Source organism: Petaurus breviceps, unplaced genomic scaffold (genome assembly GCF_028583685.1).
Source record: "Petaurus breviceps papuanus isolate PSGF00001 unplaced genomic scaffold, PetGlider_PUasm1.0 90925, whole genome shotgun sequence".
Classification (NCBI taxonomy): Eukaryota; Metazoa; Chordata; class Mammalia; order Diprotodontia; family Petauridae; genus Petaurus; species Petaurus breviceps.
In genome coordinates, this window is record NW_027187380.1 from 25,343,566 (window position 1) to 25,367,333 (window position 23,768).

At 36.4% G+C, this 23,768-nt stretch overlaps 1 protein-coding gene across 3 annotated transcripts in view; it reads left to right on the forward strand.

The window, feature by feature from the left end:
- The window catches only part of PRKCA (protein kinase C alpha), a 539,987-nt gene that overhangs the window by 465,620 nt on the left and 50,599 nt on the right, over positions 1–23,768 (forward strand). For all 3 annotated transcript variants that reach the window (XM_069076600.1, XM_069076601.1, XM_069076602.1), the window contains 4 exons: positions 996–1,169; positions 6,423–6,514; positions 8,604–8,666; positions 10,426–10,564. In XM_069076600.1, coding sequence (XP_068932701.1) covers positions 996–1,169; positions 6,423–6,514; positions 8,604–8,666; positions 10,426–10,564 — 468 coding nt within the window. The remainder of the gene's footprint in view (positions 1–995; positions 1,170–6,422; positions 6,515–8,603; positions 8,667–10,425; positions 10,565–23,768) is intronic.

Sequence of the window (23,768 nt, forward strand, 5' to 3'; positions counted from 1 at the left end):
TTCAGAATTTCAGTATGTTTTTAGGCAAGTAACAGTTGATTGAGCTAAGTATACCTTCTCAGTATTAACTATGCTTCTGGTCTGAAGTCTCAGGGCCTTTTCATTCCTTCTTTTACTAAGGTGACCAAGAAACTGTATCAATTGCAAGAACTTTAGTGCATGGAGCCAGTTAACTCTCAAGGATGCTTTTAATGAAAAAAAATTACTCTGTCCATATTGTGAAGGACTCTGATAGATATTCCTACTGTTATACCCTTACATTTTAGTTACAAGGTCTTAAAGGTCTTCTAGAGGATTTTTCACCATTTAAATGTCTAGTATTGGGCAACCTTAATTTAGGGCATGTGAAAAAGTTTAGCATGGTCAACACTTGAAAAAATAAAAAAATCTAACCTAAGAGGTGTCATTACTTTTTCTGTAGCCCTAATATTCTTGGTGCTATTCCTGGTTATCATTGCTTCACCACACCAGTACACCAGTTGTGAACGTCCCAGATTTGGTATTGTCTCCTATGTGGACAGATTGTTTAGTCCTTCCAAAAATGAGGCTTGACATTCCTATCATGTTTAGTCATTCCTTTATTGGGACATTACATTGCTTATTGTCTTTTTTAAAGCTATATTTATAGTTTATAGTTTCTTTTCCAGCTCTACCCATGACAGGCTTCTTGAATCTCAAAGGTTAGGTTTTTCCAATAGGGTCCTTTAAAGCCATTTAAGTGGTTGAAGGTCCTCTAGAAGACTGTAGGAATATATGCCATTCCACCTATCCCACCTCAGTTACGGAGATATCGTCTCAAAGGACCAGATGCTTTAGAATGCTATCATTTCTATAGTGATAGAAGTATAATATAATTGGCAAATGGACTTGTTCTTAACATTAGATCAACTATAAAAATGTAAGTCAAATCCACTGCTCTGTTATAATTTGAACCTCTTAAAAGTCATAGTTCTTTTCTAGCAGAGATGTCCAAGTCATTAATTTTCCTTGTTTAGGTGATGTTGGCTGATCGGAAGGGGACAGAAGAACTATATGCCATCAAAATTTTGAAAAAAGATGTGGTGATACAAGACGATGATGTCGAGTGCACGATGGTAGAAAAGAGAGTACTAGCTCTCCTAGACAAGCCTCCTTTCTTAACACAATTGCACTCTTGCTTCCAAACAGTTGTGAGTCTTACTTACTTAACTTTGGGTGCTTTCTCAAATATCTCTCTGATTTGCTACATTAAGACAATAGCTATTTAAATCAACTTCTGAGTCCTCTGGACTCTTTGTCTAGTTTGCAAAAAACAAAGAAACTTGAAACTTAAGGCATACCTTCAGATTATGGTATTTTATGAGGTGCTCTCCACTGTGGCAAAAATATAGTCTGGCACAAGTACTCAATACAAGGCTCTAATATCATAAATGGTTGCTATGTACTGTAGGAAATCCCTTTCCTGAGTACCAGAGGACTGGGAAAATGTAGAATGCTGTGTAATCCTAATGTATACTTATAGTGCAGGGATGGCTAACCTGTGGCCTTGGGGCTACATGTGACCCTGTAGGTCCTCAAACCCCTAAATGAAAGGGCTTTATTTGAGGACCTAGAGGGTCACATATGTTCTTCAGGCTGCAGGTTCCCCAACCCTGTTATAGTATAACCAAATACAAGGCATTACTATCATTTATAACAATAACCAGTGACAAGAACCAATAGCACAGGAACCTTCAGGACCTTCCCATTCCACTAGTCTCCAACTCATAAAAATACTCCAACTCATAAAAAATACCAAACAAATCATTTCCATTCTCTTGTCAATTTGTAATTCTGTTTGAGATACGGGAAACTTCACTTTACCAGTTTGTGCTCAGAAATGAGGAACTACACTGCTCATAAGCCTAGCAAGCTTTACCAGTAGTCCTCTGCTTTTAATTTCAAAATCCTAAGAGAGAAGCATAACCAGATTGTAATAAAGTCTGAGGTTGAAATGAAAAATTATATTCACCATTCTCCAGCCACTGTGTGTCAGTCTTATCTTGCCTGTAAGCCATGTTTCTCTAATCCTTGTTTCAGTATAATTCTTGGCTTTGCCATTCATCATTGCTAATCTTATTTCTACCAGGGACATATTTGCACAATGTGTGTTAGATAGGATCAGCAGAGGGAATGGGACCTGTCTATGTTTGAGGAAAAGACTCCTATGTACTTCATCTCCACATCCCTGAAGAAATCATATAAATCTTGTTATACTCATTAAGCTAAGGAAAGGATATATAAAGCACAGAAAGGAACATAAAATTAAAGTACATAAAAACAAGTTGAATATGATACATTGAAGGCCTCTTCCTGGCAAATAGCATTAATGCCATCATCCTTGCCTTCCTGTCCCCACTGTGCATCACTTTAATGATGAAGAACTTCAGTGAAATGACTGTGTTGTCAAGGAAAGAATTGTGTGCAGCTTCTATCTCTGTATGCTTTCATTTTTAGCTAATCTACTACAAAGCCACCTAATTTGCCTTGCTCACCACTAACTTCCCCCACCATCCTGTACAATGTGCTGATAGTTATTCAGACATCTGTGACTGGTTCTGTGGAGCCTTTTATAAGTATTGGTGGCATAAAAGAAAGAATATAGTTTACCACACCAGTGACTAGATGCCTCTCAGGCATTGCAAACTTTCCTGTAAACCCTCATCCAATATTATAGGTCAACAAAAAAATAGAATCATCAGACCTTTGAGGTTAAGAATTTATGTCTGCCTAGGCGATAAAACGAATAAGCAAACCAGCACTGTGTCATGGGACTCATTTCTCATAGTTGTTCTGTGCCTCAGTTTCCTCATATGAAAAAAGCAAGAGACTTCTAGTAAAGCTGAACTCAAATCCCACAAGAAATCCTCTAGCAAAGATTTAAGAGAGCACCAGGTGCTCTCTTTTCACTGTATGTGAAAACATTCAGAAACCTTTGTGTGCTCTGGTGGGAAAGGGAGGGGTGCCAAGGGGACTTGATGCCAACACAGTCTTGGCCCTAGCCTGTGGGAACTAGAGCAAGGGATAAAGATAGACTCTAGCAGGTTACTGTGCAAGGAGAATGAGGTGGCTGCCATAGGCCTTCAAAGCAGCCTGAAGCCAGGAAGATCTCTACTGTCCTGTCAGAACCGTGACAGGAGATGAATCAAGTAGGGTTCCACCTAGGGAAAGAGATAGGCACAGTACCCAGAGTAGGAAAGGTCCAAGAATCCTATAACTAGTGCAATCTCCAATATTCAATGTCTATACCAAGGTATCCTGGTGATGAGGATGAGACAGAAGCACCCCAGGGCCCTAGAGGAGACCAAAAAAACAGTATAATCTCTGAAAAGTTCAGTCTACTCAAGACCTCAGCAGGAAACAAATCCAACTCCTTGTCACAAGGAGGAAACGGAGATGACCAAGATTTGTTTTGAGCTTCTAGGAGACAAAGACAGAAACCAGGGATTGTGGCAAAGGGTTGAATCTTTTCCCAGATAGAACCCAGCTCTCTGCCCAAGGCTAACACTACAGAAAAAATTTGGGAAGGATTATTGGGAACTAACCGTCTCATCTAGAACTGCAACAAGATAGTGATAACAGTTAACTAGACTGTCTCATGGACAAAGTCAGGCAGGTCCTGTGCACTCCATCCAAGACCGTAACAAGGGTCAGAGCCTGGCCCTGGCATGAGGACTCCATATAGGAATCATTGCTGGAAGTATGAGCAAACAGAAGAAAATTCCTTCAATGATGAAGAAATATTATAGTTAAAAAGAAGCCCCAAAAGACAAATTTAGAAGACAGTAATTCCACAATAAGTGCAAACAGAGCCTCAGGGAAAAAAAATAACAGTTAATATTTATGTAGCTATTAGGTTTGCAAAGTGCTTTATATTTCTTATTTCATTTGATTGTCTCTACAACTCTAAGAGATATGTGTTGTTATTATTATGCTAATTTTACAAATAAGAAAAATGAAGCACACAGAAATCAAGTGACTTGATTGTAGTCATACAACTAATACATATCTGAGACAAAATTTGAATTCAAATCTCCATGACTTTTTGTCTAGCACTGTAACATGACTTGGCTACATTCCCAGAGTAAAAAGAAGAAACTCATTAAAAATAAATAAATTAGGGGGAGGCTAAGTGGCTCAGTGAATAGAGCACCAGCCATAGAGTCAGGAGTACCTGAGTTCAAATCCGGCCTCAGACACTTAACATTTACTAGCTGTGTGACCTTGGGCAAGTCACTTAAACCCCAATTGCCCCTATGAAAAGCAATAAATAAATTAGAGCTCATAAGGAAAAAAGTTGGAAAGAGAATCAATTGTTTAGAATAAAAGGCAGAAAATATAATTTGATCAGTGAACTCCATGAAAAATACAACAAAAAACAAACAAAACTCAGAGAGTCAACAAAAAAAAATGTTCAAAGCCTAAATAGTGGAAAAAGTAAGAGGACTGTTTGAGATACCTACTCTCAAAAACCTGGAAAACAGGTAAATGAGAGATAAAAATGAAAATCACTAGAGTCCTTGAAAATCATGACCAACAAACGTGTGTGAACACCATATTTCAAGAAATCACAAAAGAAACCTATTTAGATCTTTTGAAGCCAGAAAGCAAAATCGAAAATAGAATCCATTAGTAATTTCTTGAAAGAAATTCCAAATGGAAAACAACCTGATATGTCATATGCAAAAATCCAGAGCTTCCAAAAATCAAGAAAAAAATGCTGTGAATAACCAGAAAGAAAGAGTTCAGCTTTGTGTTCTAGTGGATATAAGTTTCAGTCTTGCCTTAGATACCTGTCTGATGCTAGGCAAGCTTTTTTTAGCCCCCCTAAGCCTTACTTTTTTCAATATCTATTAAATGGGGGTGATAATCTACTTCACAGGGTTCTTCTGGGAGGTCTAATGAAAAAATGTATGGAAAGCCCTTTACATACCTTAAAGAACTATATAAATGCAGTTATTATTCAGTGCTTATCACAGTGCCTGGCCCAAAGAAAGTAGCTATTAAATAAATGCTTGGCTGAGTGACTGAAGTCATCCATAATGAAGGATCCATAATAGGTGCTTAATATAAATGTTTATTGACTTGATTAACTGATCAAAGTGTAAATTTAAAAGGATAGGAAGAAGGTGAGAACTAGTGATTATGGTCTGAGAATTGTGGGATTCACTTCAGTTACAGATTCCTAGTGTTGACCCCATTCCTTTTATTTCACACCTCCTTTTTCTTTGTAAATTAAGAGAAAGAAAAAAAATCAAAGCAGCTACAATTAGAACAGAAATAGAATTTAGCTAGGAAAAATCTTTGTAGCCAATATATGTGTTAAACATTTGATATCCAATTATATAGGGAATTGATATAAATATGTAAGAATATAATCATAAATTGTCCAAGGATATGAGCAGGCAGATTTTAAAAGAAAAAAAAAGCTATCCTCAACCATATGGAAATTTGCTCCAAATCACTAATAGTAAGAGAAAATTAAATTAAAATAATTGCTGTTCTACCTCACAGCCTTCAGTGCTTGACATAATAACACTTGTTAGTTGATTGGTCAGATTGGCACATATGACCAAAAGAAAAATGGTAGTTGTTGGAGGAGGAGTGGAAAGACTGGCACTATGTGAAATTCACCCATTCTGACAATTTGGAATTATACCCCAAAAGTGACTAAATTATGTAAACCTTTTGACCCAGTAACACCAACAGTAGCCATATAAGTCAGTGAGATCAAAGACTTTTTGTTGGAACTGGAAACAAAAGAACTGGAAATAAAGTGGTTTCCTATCAAATAGGAATTTACAAATAAATTATAATGTATGAATTTAATAGATTAATATTGAGTCATAGAAATTATGAAAGGAATGGATTGAGAGAAATCTGAAAAGACTTGTTTAAATTGCATTGAGAAGTAAGCAGAACCAGGGGAACTATTTACACATTGAGTACAATTATGTAAAGTAAAAGAGCTCTGAAAGATTTAAGAATAATCAGTGTGATGACAAACCATGGCTCTAGTTGACCTAGATGAAACACGCTACCCACTTCATGGCAGAAAGGTGATGGACTAGAATATAGAATAAAATATGCATTTTCAGACAGTCAATACGTTGATTTGTTTTGCTAACCTATATTTATTTGCTAAGAGGGGGGAAGTTGTAAGATAGAAGATGGATTTCCTGTATAGTGATAGCAGAGCCAAAAAAAGAAGAAAAGGAAGGCATGTCAATGAAACATTTCTAAAAATAAGCAGAAGGAGGTACAAAAGGGCAAGTAGGGCAGTTTTGTTCTTATCTCGATAAATTTAATCAACATTTTAAAAACTGTAATAGATATAGTTTCAAATACAATCTTCTCCTCCTCCCCCGCCCCATTCCTCCTTTTGGTTAATGCTTGATTTTTAGGATCGTCTTTATTTTGTCATGGAATATGTCAATGGTGGAGACCTCATGTACCACATTCAGCAAGTAGGAAAATTTAAGGAGCCACAAGCAGTGTGAGTATTATTTTATTTCTGCCATTTAGTTTAAATGTTTAAATGGAGAAACCCCTCACTGATATTCTCTTGATTGTCTCTTTTGGTCATTAACATCCTTTGTCTTCTTCTTATAAACATTAGAAGAAAAATAATCAGTGCTAAGGTACTTAATATTTAGATTTAATAAACCAAACCAACAAACTAAGAACCCAGATTCTGTGTAATTTAAGAAAAAATATTTAAGATCTGGTCAGTTAACCATTAAAAACAACAACAACATTGACTACAGGGCAATTTGCCATTACCAAAAAGTATACTACATTTTTGAAAAAAAAAAAACAACATTTTTTTTGGACAAAGCAGACATCCTAACAAAACCTCAAATAAATCCTGCTATTAACTATGCTGTGATCTGTATTGGTAGGAGTGCCCTCATTGAAAGGATCACAGATAGATGCTACCAGTTCAGCCTAGCTCAACTTCCATAACCTTGATGAATTTCTTACTTTCCTTATCTGTACAATAAGGAGTTAGACTAGATGTCCTCTAAGGTCACTTTGAGCTATGAACGCATGACCCTGTATGATCCTTCTGACTTTAGATTTAAAATCCTGTAATCCTTTGAGATTACAGAACCATATGACTAATGGAAGGCACAATATAAAGTGCAGGCAATGCGTTTCAGATACATGTTATGGAAATTTTGCTCACATTGGATTTTCCTCCTTAAAAGAAAGACATATCTGTTCTCATTCTACCTTTATGTGTGTGTGACTTATAAAACTTTAACACATATGGAGATGAAAAGCTAATGCCATGGCCACTTGATCCACCAGAGAGAACATTTCAGAATTGCTGAGGACAGTTCTGAAATAATACTTAAAAGTTTCTGGGATCTTTTCCTTTTATTAAATTCAAACTAATGAAAAGCATTTATTTTAGAGATCCTTTTTTTTTTTTTTGCAGTATTTTGACTGTTCACAACTATTTAAAGTTGATTTAGGTTCTGTCTGCAAAGACTCCTGAATACCTTGGAGATTTTAACCCATCTTGCAGCCTTTCACTTGTGCTTCACAAAATTTACTAATTTGGAAGTAACAATTATTTTAGAGCTACCACATGATTCTAAATACGACTATATAGTTCCAAGTGAATTCATGCATGGCCCATCTTAGCCCAGTCTTCCAGGAGCTATGACAACCAACTATTTGTTTCATCATATACTATACTCTGCTTTTGGGAAAGGAATTAATTGCAATCCAAACCACCACTGTGTTTTCCCTAAAATGCCACTGAAATGTAAGATGGATATTTTCTTCCCTTAATATTGTTATCCAATTTGCATCACAAAACATTATTTTGATGACTTTTAGAGAATTTATGTGGAGCCACCATATAAAAAGTAACATTTATTTGTTGAAACAAGCAAGTATCTATTGATACTAAATAAGCATCAAATTGAAATTTTTAAGTGCTGGATTTGTAGTCAGATGACCTGGATTCAAATCATGGTTCTCTTACATAGCAGTTTTTGTTTGTTTATTTGTTTTTACCTTGACCAAGTTACATAACTTTTCTGAGTCTGTTTCTTCATCTGCAAAATGAAGAGTTTCTCTTAAAACTCCCTTTCAGCACCATTCTATTTTCCTATGAGCAAATAACAGACTTTCTGAATAAAAGGGACCATAGTAGAAAGGGTTAGAACATTAAAGTTTTGAGTCCTGGCTTTGACACTAGTGTGATTCTTGGCAAGTCATCTCACCTCTCTGAGTCTCAGTTTCCTTATCTGTAAAAAGTAAATTTACCTGCATCCCCTGCCTCACAGAATCATTATGAGAAAACACTTTGTAAATCTTACAGTGCAATTAAAATGGGAATGTACTAGTTGTCCATTAATTTCCTGTGGTGTATGCAAAGTGAGGGGGAAAGTTTGCAAGATGAATTTATGCAATAAAAAACAGACTGTGCATAGCTTGTTCTAGTCAATACCAGGTGTCAAAATCACTTTCACACTTTTTTAATGTTTTGAGTTTGGAATATCTGTGGTGGGGAAAAGGAAGGATGAAGGAGTAGCAACTGTGGATCTTAAATAATTTTTCTTTTTCAGGTTCTATGCAGCAGAGATTTCAATTGGATTATTCTTCCTTCATAAACAAGGGATCATTTATAGGTGAGGACTGGAGCTCTTTTTCTCAGCTATTTATTTGATAACTACACTAGATATTAGAAGGTGGATTATTTTGTAACTTACATGCTGAAACATGAAGTAGATAAAAGACAGAAAGCAGAGGATGGGGGCAGGGTTCTAGTCCTTGTCCTGAAAGCTTCTTGCCTTGTGATCTCAGAGTAAACATTGCACCTCTCAGAGCCTCAGCTTACTTATCTGTAAAATGGAGACAATAATAACTGCACTCAAATTGCTACTTTACTGCATAAACATGTTTATGCCCACCAAAAATGCCTTTCTCTGCTCTTTTTCATGGAAATGAGGTCACAGCAAATACTGAAATACACAAATACTGTTTTCAATTGTATGTGTTTGTGTAGAAGGGCAGCATGATAGCAGTAATGTCAAACTCAGCTAGGAAGTGGAGTCACCAATCTATACATAAGGATCCCTGTAGGCTATCTTTTGATTAATTTTTAAAGTGTAATGTTATTTGTCTTTTATTTATTTATTTATTTATTCATTCATTCATTCATTCATTTATTTATTTATATTTATTATTAAATATTTCCCAATTGGAATGGCTAGGTGGCACAATGGATAGCATGCCAGGTCTAGAGTCAGGAAGACTCATCTTCCTGAGTTCACATCTGCCCTCAGATACTTCCTAAATGTATGACCCTTGGCAAGTTACTTAACTCTATTTGCCTCAGTTTCCTCATCTGTAAAATGAACTGGAGAAGGAAACCACTCCAGTATCTTTGCCAAGAAAACCCCAAATGGAGTCAGATACAACTAAAGCAACTGAAATGACTGAACAACAAATTTCCCAATTACATTTTAATCTGGTTTGGGCCACACTTGGGAGTGTTGTGGGCTCGATATGGCCCATAGAACATGTGGTTGACATCTCAGAAACAGAGAAGAGAGAGAGATAGTCTTGAAGTCAGGAAGATTTGGGTTTGGATCCTGCCTCTGACATACTGACTCTATGACCCTTGGCATATCATTTAAGCTTTCAGTGTCATTCTCTAAAACTTTTAAGTTGTAGAGAAGTTGTTGGCCTACCTTGGTACAGGAAGTTTCCGTCTACCATGAAATCACAGGTCCAGTTCATATCCCTAACTTTCAGAAGCAGAATATAGGGTTGTTTGGAAGTCTGTGGATGAATGCTTTTGATTCTGATTCTTCATGTTAATTAATTACAAGATGATTCTACAACCACAAAATGATTCTTTCCAATAATAACTTTAAAATAATTTGTCATCTTGAATTCCCTTAGAGGATACATGGCCCCTTCCCTTGACTCACTTCTTAAAGAGGCCTATTCACTGAATGGGCATTACCTCTCTCTGAATGAGTACATTAAAAGGCCTTAGCCTAAAAGGGCCAGGGTCTCCCATTGCATTCTGAGTCATCTGCAGTGATCTTGATGAATATCTGGTCACTGGATCCAGATGGCTCTGGAGGAAAAAGTGAGACTGGTGACCTTGCACAGCCCTCCCTCACTCAAATCAAAGTCATGTCATGTCATCATTTCCCCGATGCCATGATACTCTTCAAAAATGAAGGACAAACACAACAACACAACATATCCCCTATGTCCTGTACAAAATGTGGGTGAAGGTGGGCACAATCTCTTACTGTGGTGATTTGCTCACTGAGCCATTTCAATGGTATCTAAATGGAGTTACAGTGGAATACATGGAAATCTGAGTTTTACTCTGGAATCTAGCACTGATACTAGTGTACTTCCTTTCAGAGATTTGAAATTAGACAATGTCATGTTGGATTCGGAAGGACATATCAAGATTGCTGATTTTGGAATGTGCAAGGAGCATATGTTAGATGGAGTCACAACCAGGACATTCTGTGGAACTCCGGATTACATTGCCCCAGAGGTAAAAATGTGAAGCTTCAGTTCAATTTTCAGTCACAAAGAGCATGTGCACATTTAAGATTTTCTAAATTTGAACACTTAATTTTCCATCTTTGACATCCATCCATTCAACCAGCACGTCACACATTTCTCCTTATCCAAGCTTCTTAAAATCTCCCCTTTGAGACCTATCTCAAGTTCCACCTGCTTATGTGATACTTTTCCTTGGTACCACTACTACCCTGTTGCCCACAATGATTGTTTATTTATTTATCTTTATATGTCTTTTTCTCCCATCAATAGGACTTAAACCTCTGGAGAGTAGAAACTTTCATTTTTGTCTATGTATCTCTAACACTTAGCACAGTGTCTGGTACATAATAGTTTTCTTAAATGCTTGTTGAATTATATTGAAATGAATTCATTTGTTCAGCATACCTTAAACCTAGTATTTGCAAAGTTATTTACTAGATTCTGGTAGAGGCACAAAGAGAAATAAACATGATTTCTGCCCTTAAGGTATTTACAATCTAACTGGGAAGAAAAGGTGCATGCCCAAAGAACTTAAAATAGAATATGGCATGTGCATTAAAAGGCATGACCAATTGTGCTATGAACATTCAGAAAGAGAAAATTTCTTCTGGGACTACCAGAGGTAGTATTGTAAAACAATTCCTAGTCCCTTTGAGTCACTACATAATGCCAGGCTTGTACTTCTCTCCGTTCCTCGTGCCCCTCCCCCACTCATTCAGAAGAAAAACAATATAATACCCATTATACATGTGAAATCATGCAAAACATATTTCTGTGTTAGACAGGTAGGGGAAGCAAAAAATAAAGAAAATGAAAATGATATATGCTTCACCTTTCTTTTTTTAAGCAATCGGTGTTAAGTAACTTGCCCAAGGTTACACGGCCAGTTATTTCTGGGTGTGGTGCTAAGTATCTGTGCCCAGATTTGATCTCCAGGTCATTCCGACACTGGAATGGGTGCTCTTACTCGCTGTGCTACCTGGCAGCCCTGATATGCTTCACTTTTCACTCAGAGCTCATCAGTTCTCTCTCTGGAGATGAATTTTGTGCTTGTAATCTCAATCACCTATTAGAAATACATACTTCACCAAAATCTGAACATACCCTTCAGATAATATCCTAAAGCCACTCTCAGAATAGGCACAGCTTAAATTAGAATACTGGCTTGTCTTTGTAAACAACTTCCTATCCATATATAATCCAGAAGATAACGAAAAGGCCATCAATCCCTGCCATATTCAAAGACTTCATTGCACCAGACAAGTAGGTTATCCAGCTTTTACCTGAAGACCTCTCCTAAGAGGGAAGTCATCATCTCATGAAGCCAGTCTATTCCACTTTGGGTTCTTTTCATTGTTAGAGAGGTCTTTCCTGACCTCAAGACTAAATTTTACTTTTTTGCAATTTATATCTATTGCTTCTCATTCTGTTCTTTGCAGTCAAATAAAACAAATCTGGTGCTTCCATATGACATCTTTTTTGAGTCCTGGAACACAGCTATCATGTCCTTCATCCAGATCAGAAAAGGAACTCTAACTTATTACATGAAGAGTTGTTTCTTCTCAAGAAAGAACTGTTTCAATATGCTACCAGTTTGAACAATCAAGCTTTTCATATCTGAAACCTAGGGAGTACTGCACTTATATAAGCTCTTATAGCAGTATTTGTTTTGAAGGCCTCCACTGGTTGACAGGTGTTAAGCAGAGTATGATTGTAAGCTAAGTAATCTTCATTTAACATCCACCAGATGCTGCTTGAATACAAACAAACAAATAACTGCCAGCAGAGAATGGAAGCATTTTTAAGAACAAAGATGCCTCTGGGCTTCATCTTCATTAAGATTTAGTCTGGACTAGATAAAATATTAACTTTCCAAATACAATAACTCATTTATTTGGCATCATGGGTGAATAAGGTGTTTTACTCAAGTGAATTGTCCACACAGCTAAAAGTCTACCTCTTTAAATTCCAAAACTTTGTTTTTAGCCATTTTTGAGAAAATTTTCTAAAATAATAACATGTTCTCTTAAAGAGAAGATGTTAAATATCATATTTTATAATGTGCTCTAATACAGTTTTACACTTTCATATTCTATCAGGGGCTATTTATCCTAGCACTAAGTGACCCTAAACTGTTGTGCACATGTCTACTTTTTATGGTTGTTGTTTTTTTTTTATCTCCTTTCTCATTGTCAGGCTCCCAGATTACCTTCCTCAGTCAAATCGCATTCTCCTTTTGATTTGATGTTTCTAATCTGCTATGGCCTGGGAAACCAAATAACTAAATGTTAGAGTTTAATTTAAACTAAGAATATAGTAAATAGTGACAGCTAGGTGGCACAGTGAATAGAGCACTGTTCCTGGAGTCAGGAGGACCTGAGTTCAAATCTGATCTCAGACACTTGACACACTTACTAGCCTTGGGACCTTGGGCAAATCACTTAACCCCAATTGCCCTGCCCTTCCTCCCTCCAAAAAGCAAAAAAATAAAAATAAAAACAAGAATATAGTAAATCTAAAGGAATAACTGAAGGGCATAGGTAAGCTTCAGTGCATAGACTTGGCAAATATTCTGGGTGCTCAGAGGCCTTCCTTCCTGTTATTTAGCTATGTTTCAGAGAGTTGGCACTGCTGGGTATATGACTTCTAAATAATTGAAATGTTGCTATATTTGCCTAGAGTTGCTTTATGTAAAAACAAACCAGAACCATGGCAGATGATTTTTAAAGGAAAGTTAATGTTGAATTTTTTGAAAATGGAAAAGAATACTATAGATCTGCTTTAAAACATATATCATTTTATAGTCTAATAAAGCTTAGAATGTCCACAATCAAAGTTTTAGAATCTTCACAAAGATTAAAATAATCTCATCCTCTTTATAAGTAGATCTGGCAAAATAATTATCTCATATAGAGTTTTCATTAATAGTGTTGGTCGAGGCATAAATATTTATGACTGTTTGTTTTAAAGCCTTGAAATTGATTAACAGTGTAGCATCTCTTAAACGAGTCAAGAGAGGCCAAGACAGATGATTGTCACAAACAGATACATGGTTGGTAGTGAGATGCGAATATGAGAAAGAGGCACTAATCAGGAAATTATTCCAGAATTTGATGGTAAATATATTCCTTTCCCTGACACAGAAAATTCTTCAGGGGTCAACAAAGTCTTCTTGAGATGATTGAAGAGAATCTAGATAATTGATCTTGAGATGGATACTATCTCAATTTCAGGGTATTTTTGGTAAACACCAGTGGTTAGTGTGTCTACAAAGGAAATGGATAACCTATGTTTACTTAAAAAGCTGGTCATTACCCAACTCAAGGAGAATAAGAAATGAGAATTCTGAATCCTGTTATCACACATTCTTTCCTATAAAGTATGTATGAATGAAAGAGAGAGGTAGAAGTGCCAAGAAATAGTATTTGCTTCCATTTGGGGTTACACTGAGTAAACATTTATTAAGTGCTTAGTCTGTGCCAGGCATTGTGCTAAGCATTGGCAATACAAAGAAAAGCAGAGATAGCCCTGCCCTCCAGTGTAACAGCAAGTACTAGCATACCCAGGATGGCTGCTTGCACAGGTTCTCTGATCTGCTTTTCTAAAGGAAAGCAACTCAAAAAGAGTTAACAATCTTACTTTAATCAAACATATATCATTTACCTAGTTCAGGGGGAAAAGTCAGCACCCTGAACTTCAGAGAATACAAAGAGAAGTTACAAGCAGACAAAAATATAGACAGAGAAAATAACACAATTCAGCAGACCAACAGACAGGCCTTCTAGTCTGACCATCACATACATACATACATAGTTAGTTACCAGAGAAGAGAAGCACCAGCATCTGGGTTTTCTAAGCCAGGGGGCTCAATGATTGCCCAGAGTTTCATATGGTCAAATAATACAACTCTTCGCATAAGAGAGCACCAAAGAAAGACCTCACCTCAAAGGTATATATAGCCTTCTCCAGGGTCAGAGAAAATCACAACCCTTATGATCCACTGCATAATTACAAAGTAACAAGGTATGGGCCTTCCTGAAAAACAAACCTCCCCTAAGCGAGCTTCTGATGGGCTCTGCTCCACCCTTTAGCAAACCCCTCCTACCACAGGCTCCATGTGACCACATTTAGCCTATTAGGGGGCAGAGTATATTTTCAAATCAAATCAAATTCCCTTAGACTTATTAAGGGGCAGGGAAGATCTCGAAATTCCCTTACCATTACATCTAGGGGTTCACATTCTAATAGGGAAGATTGTAAGGAAAAAAAAACAACAACAACTAGATATATAGAATCTATAAACTTCAATGGGGAAGGCCCTGATACCTGGGGTTACTAGAGAAGGTTGCTTGCAGATGGTGGATTTTGAACTGAGCCTTGAAGAAAGTCAAAAAAGCTAAGAGGCAGAGGTGAGAGGGCAAAGCATTCCAGGCATGGGAACAGCTGGATGTAAAAAGACTTGCCCAGGCTCACACAGGGAATAAGCCACTGGATTTGAATTAGGTTTGGTATCTAAGAAACCTTTTGAAATTATGCCATTTGGAGTCCTTTTCCACAGGTAATATAGCCTAAGCAAGATAAGGGAAATCCCAAATTGTAAAAGCTATCAGGTATAATTAAAAACTTCCTAACACGAAGAAACTTCATACTGGAATAGCTAGATAAGAGAGTGTATCAAAAATCTTTCTTTGGAGATCATTTAGATTAGAAGGTTCATCTGTATGAAATTATGAAGATAATCTTAAATCAGGAAGTTTCTGTTATACGCTTTAATTTCTGCCTCAGCAGTTAACCCTAGCCATGACTAAAACTCCATCTTAGAGGCAGGGAAAAGCTCTTAAAAATCAGAGTAAATGATGGGTACCAGGGCGGCTAGGTGGCTCAGTGAATAGAGCACTGGCCCTGGAGTCAGGAAGACCTGAGTTGAAATCCGGCCTCAGACACTTAATACAAAAAAATTAGCGGTGTGACCTTGGCAAGTCACTTAATGCCAATTGCCCTCCAAAAAAAAAAGCAAAAAAATAAAATGATGGGTACCTTTTGGATTACCTACAAGGTATATGGCCAACTTGGAAAACAAAAAATCAAAGTGAATATAAATGGGGAAGAAGTAAATTATTTCCCATAACCTACCTTTGAAGTCCTTCCTTGTGGACCACTAAACCTCTGGGGTAAAAGGGGCAAACCCTTTTGCCCCAAAGGTTTCACATATTGTCAATTCTCAGAACCCTTTTATAACCCTTGTGGAGTGGGAGAAGAAAATAAAAGAGAATTTGAAAGTTAAATGAAAAATTCTGAACTCATCTATTGAAGTAGTCAGTTGGGCAGCAAATTAGTGCTTTCTCCACTCTAAGAAAAAGGGAAAAGGAGACACAGTGATAAAGGAAATATAATCAGTGCTAGCCATCGCCCAATTTAAATCAGCGGTTTTCAACAGAATAAATAGAAGCCTGAAGAAAAAAGAGAATCATGAGGTTAGGATAAGTGTTTTTATTATTCAACCCAACAAAGGCCAAGTTCTTTCTTTATAGGGCTACAAGTCTAGTGAATCCTAACATTACATGAGGGGGCAAAAAAAAAGATATTTTTCCCTTGGAAAATAGAAAAGAAATGAGGCAATATGTTCCTTTGGTATTTTCCTTATTTTTTTTAAATTTTCCTCAGATCTTTTTTGGGAATGATTTAAATCATGTTGTCCTTTAAATCTACCTTCTGCTCTTCATATTCTCCACTCCCATCTTCCTCCTAGCTTTTCTATAATTATTCCAAATTCGTAGGTTAGTCAAAGTAACACTGTTCTGTGAAGCAACCAGGTTATGAGTTACCTGACTCTTTCTTCAATACCTTAAAGCCATTCCTCCTTTTTGAATCCCTAACATCCCTATATCCTATAAATAATCAAATTCCCAGATATCAAACGTGCCAGCTGGAGGAAGAGCATAGCTTTTAGCCTTCCATTAATTCTAGCAGCTTCTTAGTTTGTTCTTCATAATCTCTCTTGATTATAGTCACACCCATTCCAGGTAAGTGTAAAATTGGGGCAACCTTCTTAGATCCTAGTAAATGATTGAGTCATTTCATTAGTACATATGAAACACTTCCAGAAATAGCATGAATGGTTTCAGGATTGTAATGTATTTAAGTCCTACTTCTTCTGTGGCCTGAATTAGCTGATCCATATTTTTTTTTAAAGCAATCTGGGTTAAGTAACTTGCTCAAGGTTACACGGCCAGTTATTTTTGTGTGGGTGCCGAGTATCTGAGGAAGGAACTGATCCCAGGTCTCCCGACGCTGGGGCCAGCACTCTTACTCACTGCGCCACCTGGCCGCCCCTGATCCATGTTTTTTGATTTGCTTAGATGGCAAACTCCCTACAGACATGGCCTGTTTTTCATTTTGTCTTTGTATCCCTGGGAAAGGATTTTGGACCTGCTTGTTGGATTAGATTGGATTGAATTGTACGTTTACTTCTGAATCAAAGAAGTTAGCCTCTATCTTACTCTGAATAATTTCCTAGAAGTTCTTGTGATATGAAGGATATGGGGGGTGGTGAAAAGAAAAGTACCCCAGTATACAAATTCTTAGTCTATTACAAAACACATTTTTATAAATATCTAAAATTACTTGAGTTCACCCAGATCTGAGAACTTCCTTATTATTCTGAAGATGTTGTATGCATGATAATACTTTCATTTCTTCATAGCACTGCTATTAATTTTATTCGGGTTCTCGGTAAATATTTGAACAGCTTCCATGTGACAAATGGGAGCTGCACTCCTGGTGGTGGCTCATGAAAAGCAAATTCACAAGTGGATGTAGAAAACATTTGGTCTCAATAGGAGCCTGCCTATAAAGTCCCAAAGACAACATTGACAAGTTGCATGAGTTGTGTACAATTAGGATTAAATATATATCTTTGAACAGAAACTTAAGAAACCAAAATACTACAGTTGAATTCAGATTAGGAATTCTATGTGATTTTCTGAGAGTTTTTTTTCATACAAGTTATATATTACACATAAATCAAGAGTACACATATGGGCAATTGTTTGGAATTAGTCTTTGAATTCTGAACATCTGAAGAAAGTTTCACATAGAAATAGTCTATACCAAGAAAACAAAACAAAACAAAAAAAAACCCAAAACCCAACTCTTTAATTTGATGGAATTTTATTGAACCTTCATTAGCATGAGCAAAGCTTTATTTTTATTCAAGTAATTTGAAAAATATACCTTAAATTATATATATATATATATATATATATATATACATATAAATTTATGGGTTTAAGACTTGAGAAATTACTCAAACCAAGATAGATTTTAAATATATATAATGATCCAACCCACACACATTAGTAGGTAAAGTTCCCAGAGTGAGGCCAGCTACATCTCTCACCTCAAGGTTCTAGGATAATCCTGAAGAAGAGCTTCATGTCTTATTCACTCAAGCCTCCATTCTGGTGTGTTTTCCCCGATGTTAAAAACCAATGAATATCACCTAGTTACATTTAATCAGTTCTCTCAAGAAAGAAGTTTTGTTTAGTCCTTCCTATCCTTTCAAAATTTTTTTCTAGACATCATAATTGACACTCCAGAATGTCAGTTCAACCGTCTTTCCCCAAGATTCCATTGCCTCTTAAAAATATGGTAATAACATCCATAATCTCTATGGGAACAGCTGTTGAAGCTGGTGTCTTAGATGCATACACGTGCGCACACACACGCACACATATATAATATATATGTATATGTAGAATAAGAATCAGCATGATGTAATGAAGAAGTTTCATATACATGACCTGCAAGTCATATGTGACCCACAGAACTTCCAAGTGTGGCCCAAACCAGATTAAGATGTAATTGGGGGGCGGCTAGGTGGCACAGTGAATAGCACTAGCCCTGGGAGTCAGGAGTACCTGAGTTCAAATGTGGCCTCAGACACTTAACACAAAAACTAGCTGTGTGACCTTGGGCAAGTCACTTGACCCCTATTGCCCTACCTTCCCCCCTCCAAACAGCAAAAAAAAAAAAAAAAGAAAGAAAGATGTAACTGGGAAACATTTAACAAAACAAAAATACACTAAAACATCAATAATATTAATATATGGTTTTTCTAAGTCAATCTGTAGCCCACAGGGATTGTTTTGTAGGGTTTTGTAGCCCTGGTTTCTATTTGTGTTTGACATCATTAGTATATTTATTGTATAAAGAGCTAGCCTCAGTTCAGATCTCACTTCTGATACATATTCACTTTATAATCTTGAACAAATCATTTAAGACTTTAAATTGCTAAAAAAAAAAAAATTGTTCATCGGCTTTAGAAGTGGGAGTATCCTCATCCAGAGTTCCCTAAAACAATGAAATCACAGTTTGAGACCCTACCTACATATTTATATGTAGTACCAGTCTTGCCCCACCGGAACCACTAATGGCATTATTGTATGTTAATAAGGGAATGGAATCTTGGGAGTGGTGGGGGGAGGTGGTACATGTGACAGTTTAATTGTCATCTGTGAAGAGCCTGTGAGAACACTGTTTGTCATTCTAGAAAGACCGTTAACTGTGGTAGTTAGATACTTTTCTGGACAGAGAAAAAGACCAAAGATAACTTCTGTGCTGACATTCTAATAGATTTTACTGTCGAGGAGAAAAAATTCTAGAGAGAAATTTCCTGAAAGAACTTAATTCTAGAGAGAAATTTCCTGAAAGAACTACACTTAAAATAAAAAAATTATTATTTATTACTATATATGCAAAGACATTATAAGGAGAATTCTTGAAAGATTATGACTGCCATCTCAAGAGTGCTGAGTACTCTGGAAGCATTTTCATATTAAGAAACAAGTAGTTAAAAGAAAGAAATGAGCAGTAGTAGTTGATGCTTAGGGGTGACTCTGTGCATTGTTGAAATGTTTAAAATACACGTGTCTTTGTATTGTTATAGTGTAAATAGCTAGTATCATTGATACTTATTTGAACCTCCTATTTGAGGGAGTTTGATAGATATTTCTCTGGTTTATTTCATATTTACTAGACTAGCTTGGGGGCTCAGAGTTAGGTGATTTATTGAGAGCTATTGTACATGTCTACTAACATATGATGATGTAGCAAAACATACACCTTGAGGGGCGGCCAGGTAGCACGGGATGACCTGGAGATTGAATCCCGGGCTCAGACACTTAGCACCCACCCAGAAACACCTGGCCATGTAACCTTGAGCAAGTTACTTAACCCCAATTGCTTAGGGGTGGCCAGGTGGCTCAGCGAATAAGAGCACTGGCTCCAGTGTCAGGATGACCTGGGGATCAAATCAGCACCACACCCAGAAATAACTGGCCATGTAACCTTGAGCAAGTTACTTAACCTCGATTGCTTAAAAAAAAAAACATACACCTTGATTACCCTACAGCCTGGAATGAGAATTACTAGGAAAATGAGCCAGTAGCAATTAGAGAGAGGAGTGAGTACCCCGCCTAGGCTACCTATGCTGTGATTATCCCTAAATATAAGGGCTTTGTAGATTTTTTTCTTTCCTGTAGATATTTTCTATCTCATTATAAACACACTGTAATTCATATAACCATAAATGCAAAGTTCCTGACAGTGCACTAATCAGTGATGCTGATTAATGACATTAATTTCTCTTTTACTTTTTTATGTGTTATGTGTTCTCTCTATATAGTTATTGTTTATTACTATGTACATTGGATTTTAATAATTAGTGTTCCATTATTTGCAAAATATAATTTTTACATTATAACTAAGTGAAAAGTGAGACCAGCATGTTTAATGCATTTTCTGAGTTAATGGGTATAAAAGCATAAAAATTTCACTTGATTTTAGGAGCAAATTCTGAATGTCAGAACATCATGAGGTTATTAAAAAGATATGAAAAGAGAAATGTAAAGTGATCACCTAAGGGAGAAAAATCTCAGAGAAACTACTCAATCAGTATTTTGTGAATTACTAGACCCAGAAGATCAATCAAAAATTCCTGATTCAGTGACAGTACAGGTTAATATATGAAAATTGATTTCTAAACCACCCTCTGAGGAGAAGGTATCAATTTAAACATTAGAAAATGTTATGAGACAAAAGCATTTCTATTAGAAAAATGCAAAAGTATGTTGAAATCAGAGAAAGATGCTTACATAGGTAGTTCTGAATACAGATTTTCTAAACAACAAAAATACTGTAGACTCATTTTAGGAATCTTCTGAGAACAGGATCTCTTCTTCTGGGGAGCAATCAGAAGTTTAGAAGGAGCATGCTATGGAATTTTTAAATAGTTGGGTAGCATCTGAACTGGACCAAATGTACAATTCAGGAGAAAGTATTGAAGGGCCTCCTTTTTAATTGTTAAGTCTCTAAAAGTAGAAAAACCTGAAATCACCATATTTGCAAATGCTAGTGTGGCCTAAGCATCTGATTTAGGTGTTCAGATGGTATTTGCTAGGTTCAACAGTAATCTTGAGTGTAAAGAGGAATTGCCATCCAAATCTATGATGCAAGACAGCCTACTATTAGTGAATTTCTATGATCTGAGAAACTTACATGTATATACACACACACGCACACACACATACACATGCCCACAGGGGAGGAAAGAGGGAGACAGGCAGACAGACAATGTATTCAATGGTTCCAAATACAAATGGAAAAGATAATTCCTACCCTCAAGATGCTTATGTTCTCATAGGGAAGACAGCACATAAACAGGGTCTAGAATGAAAGGTGGGGGTATGATATTGCTGGGGGAAGTTAAAAGGCTAGTAGGAGGAGGTGAAAAAGGCCAAAGAATCAGTAGAACAAAGAGTGAATTGAGCATAGATGGCCTATCTACCTCATGAAATTGTGGTCCATGTCAAGACTCACCAATCAGAGAAGGGTGCCCCAGGGGTGGGGGCATCTCTTTCTCCAAGGTGAGAAGATTACTATAGATTGGAGGAAAAGTCAGGAGAGAAGCTAGGAATGAAGGATCTGAGTTTTAATCAATATGTGTATTCCCTCTACCAACAAAGATTACAACTCCCAGATAGCAGATTATCTCCATGTGTTACTGTGGTATTAAGGATTCTTGAGATTCCATTCTACAACAAAGCATTAAAGAAAGGTATTAGTGGAGGTTCCTGAACTGGAATTCAACAGTTAATACAGTTACTTAAATTCGGCAAGCATGTATTGAGCAAAACATTGCACTAGAGACTGAGGATACAGAGATGAAAATCAAAGCAACAACTGCCCTTAATGAGCTTACATTCTACTTTAATGCCTCCTTTATAATGTAGTGCCTTTAATTCCATTGACTTGTTCATTCTACAGGTTATATTATACTTTCCTGAAAACAAATAGTATGTAGCACATTTCTCTCACTACAACCCAATAGGTCTCAACATATATGTTATCCTTGCTCCGAATATCATTGAAGTCGTGGGACTCCATCATACTGTTTTCTCTAATTTCTCAGTTAATTTTGCCAAAATGTGTTCACTTGTATTTGATAGCAGAAAGCTTATCAATGATACATTGTCCTCTAATGATTGACTGGCTCACCTATTTCACAGCATTTCACAAGTCAGTATTTTTTATTCCCTTTTTGTGGAGAGTATACCCTTTACAAGTTATCAAGGACCTGAGATATATCAATACCTGAGATAAGAGGTCCCTTAATTTTAGAGCAGATACACTGTAGTCACTAGATTTTTCAAAGCTGGCTACTTTGAGCTATGTTGGAAACCATACATGATTTTTTTTGTATTATTACAGTCTGATCTGACCTTTGGAAAAACTTTACTTAGACCATCCTTGCTATAGTCAGACTTCTCTATGGTATAAAATTAGCCATCAGAAGGGGAAAGGTAGTTAATGTGTATGTATTTCAGAGCCTTATTGGGTTTATTTTTAAGTAATTTTAAATCTTGATGTTAATTGCTTCTTTTTTTAAGAAAAAAGGAGTTTTCTTCCCTACATGCTTCCAGATTGAGCTCTAATTTTTGCTTAATAGTATATCTGGGGTTTTATTGGCTAATCCAATCTAGTTCAATAAACATCTATTAATTATCTCCTATCTATGTGCCTCCACTGTGCTGGGCTCTGGAGATACAAAAACAAAACAGACAAACAAAAAAGGCCCTGACCTCCAACTTACAAGAAAATATTTCCAGGGAAATACAGAATGTAATCAGATGACTATCTCCATGACAACCTGAGGCAGAAGAAAGCATTGACAACTAGGAAAACCCAGAAAGGCTGCCCTTAGCACATGAGCTAAGACTTGAAGGGAACTAGGGATTCTAAAAAGTGGAGGTGAAAAGGGAAAGCAATATTAGAATTTCCATTTATTTTTTATGTTAAAAAGATTAAAGAAGGTTAAGTTTTACTAGTATTTAATACCAGCCATCTGTATTTCAGATAATTACATATGGCATCCAATACTTAACAATATTCTGAGAGATTAAGAAGGAGTTGACAATGGCATTCTCATTCATTCAAAACAATAATGGCCAGCATTTATATAGTGCTTTAACAATTGCAAAGTACCTATCATACATGTGTTATATCTGATTTTATCCTTACAATGACACTGAGAGATAAGTGATGTTATTATCCCCATTTTGTAAATAAGGTAAATAAGACTGAGAAGAATTAAGTGACTTGTCCAGAGTCACCAGCTATAAATATTTTTTTTCCATTTCTTTTTTTTAATGCTTTATTAACTTCTGATTTACATCATTCGTTTCCTCCAGATTTTGAGTTACAAATTTTCTCCCCGTTTTTCCCCTACCCACAGCCCCAAAATAGCAGTCCCACAGGATATCCCCTCCTCTAATCTGCTCTCTCCCATATTTTCTCCCATACCCCTTTCTACTTTTCCAGTGGATCTCTATGCCTCAGTGCCTATATATCTTATTTCCCAATTACATGTAAGATGGTATTAATAATACTATATATATTTATAAATATATATATTTGAATATTTGATTTTAAAACTTTCAATTCCAGATTCATTCCCTTCCTCCATTGTCACCCACCCTTACTGGGAAGATAAACAGTTCAGTATAGGTTGTACATGTGTGGCTAATGCAAAACAATAACATAGTAGATATATTGTAAAAGACTGACTATATTTCCCTCCCTCCTATCCCACCTCCCACTTGTTCTATTCTCTACTTTGATCCCGTCTATTTTCA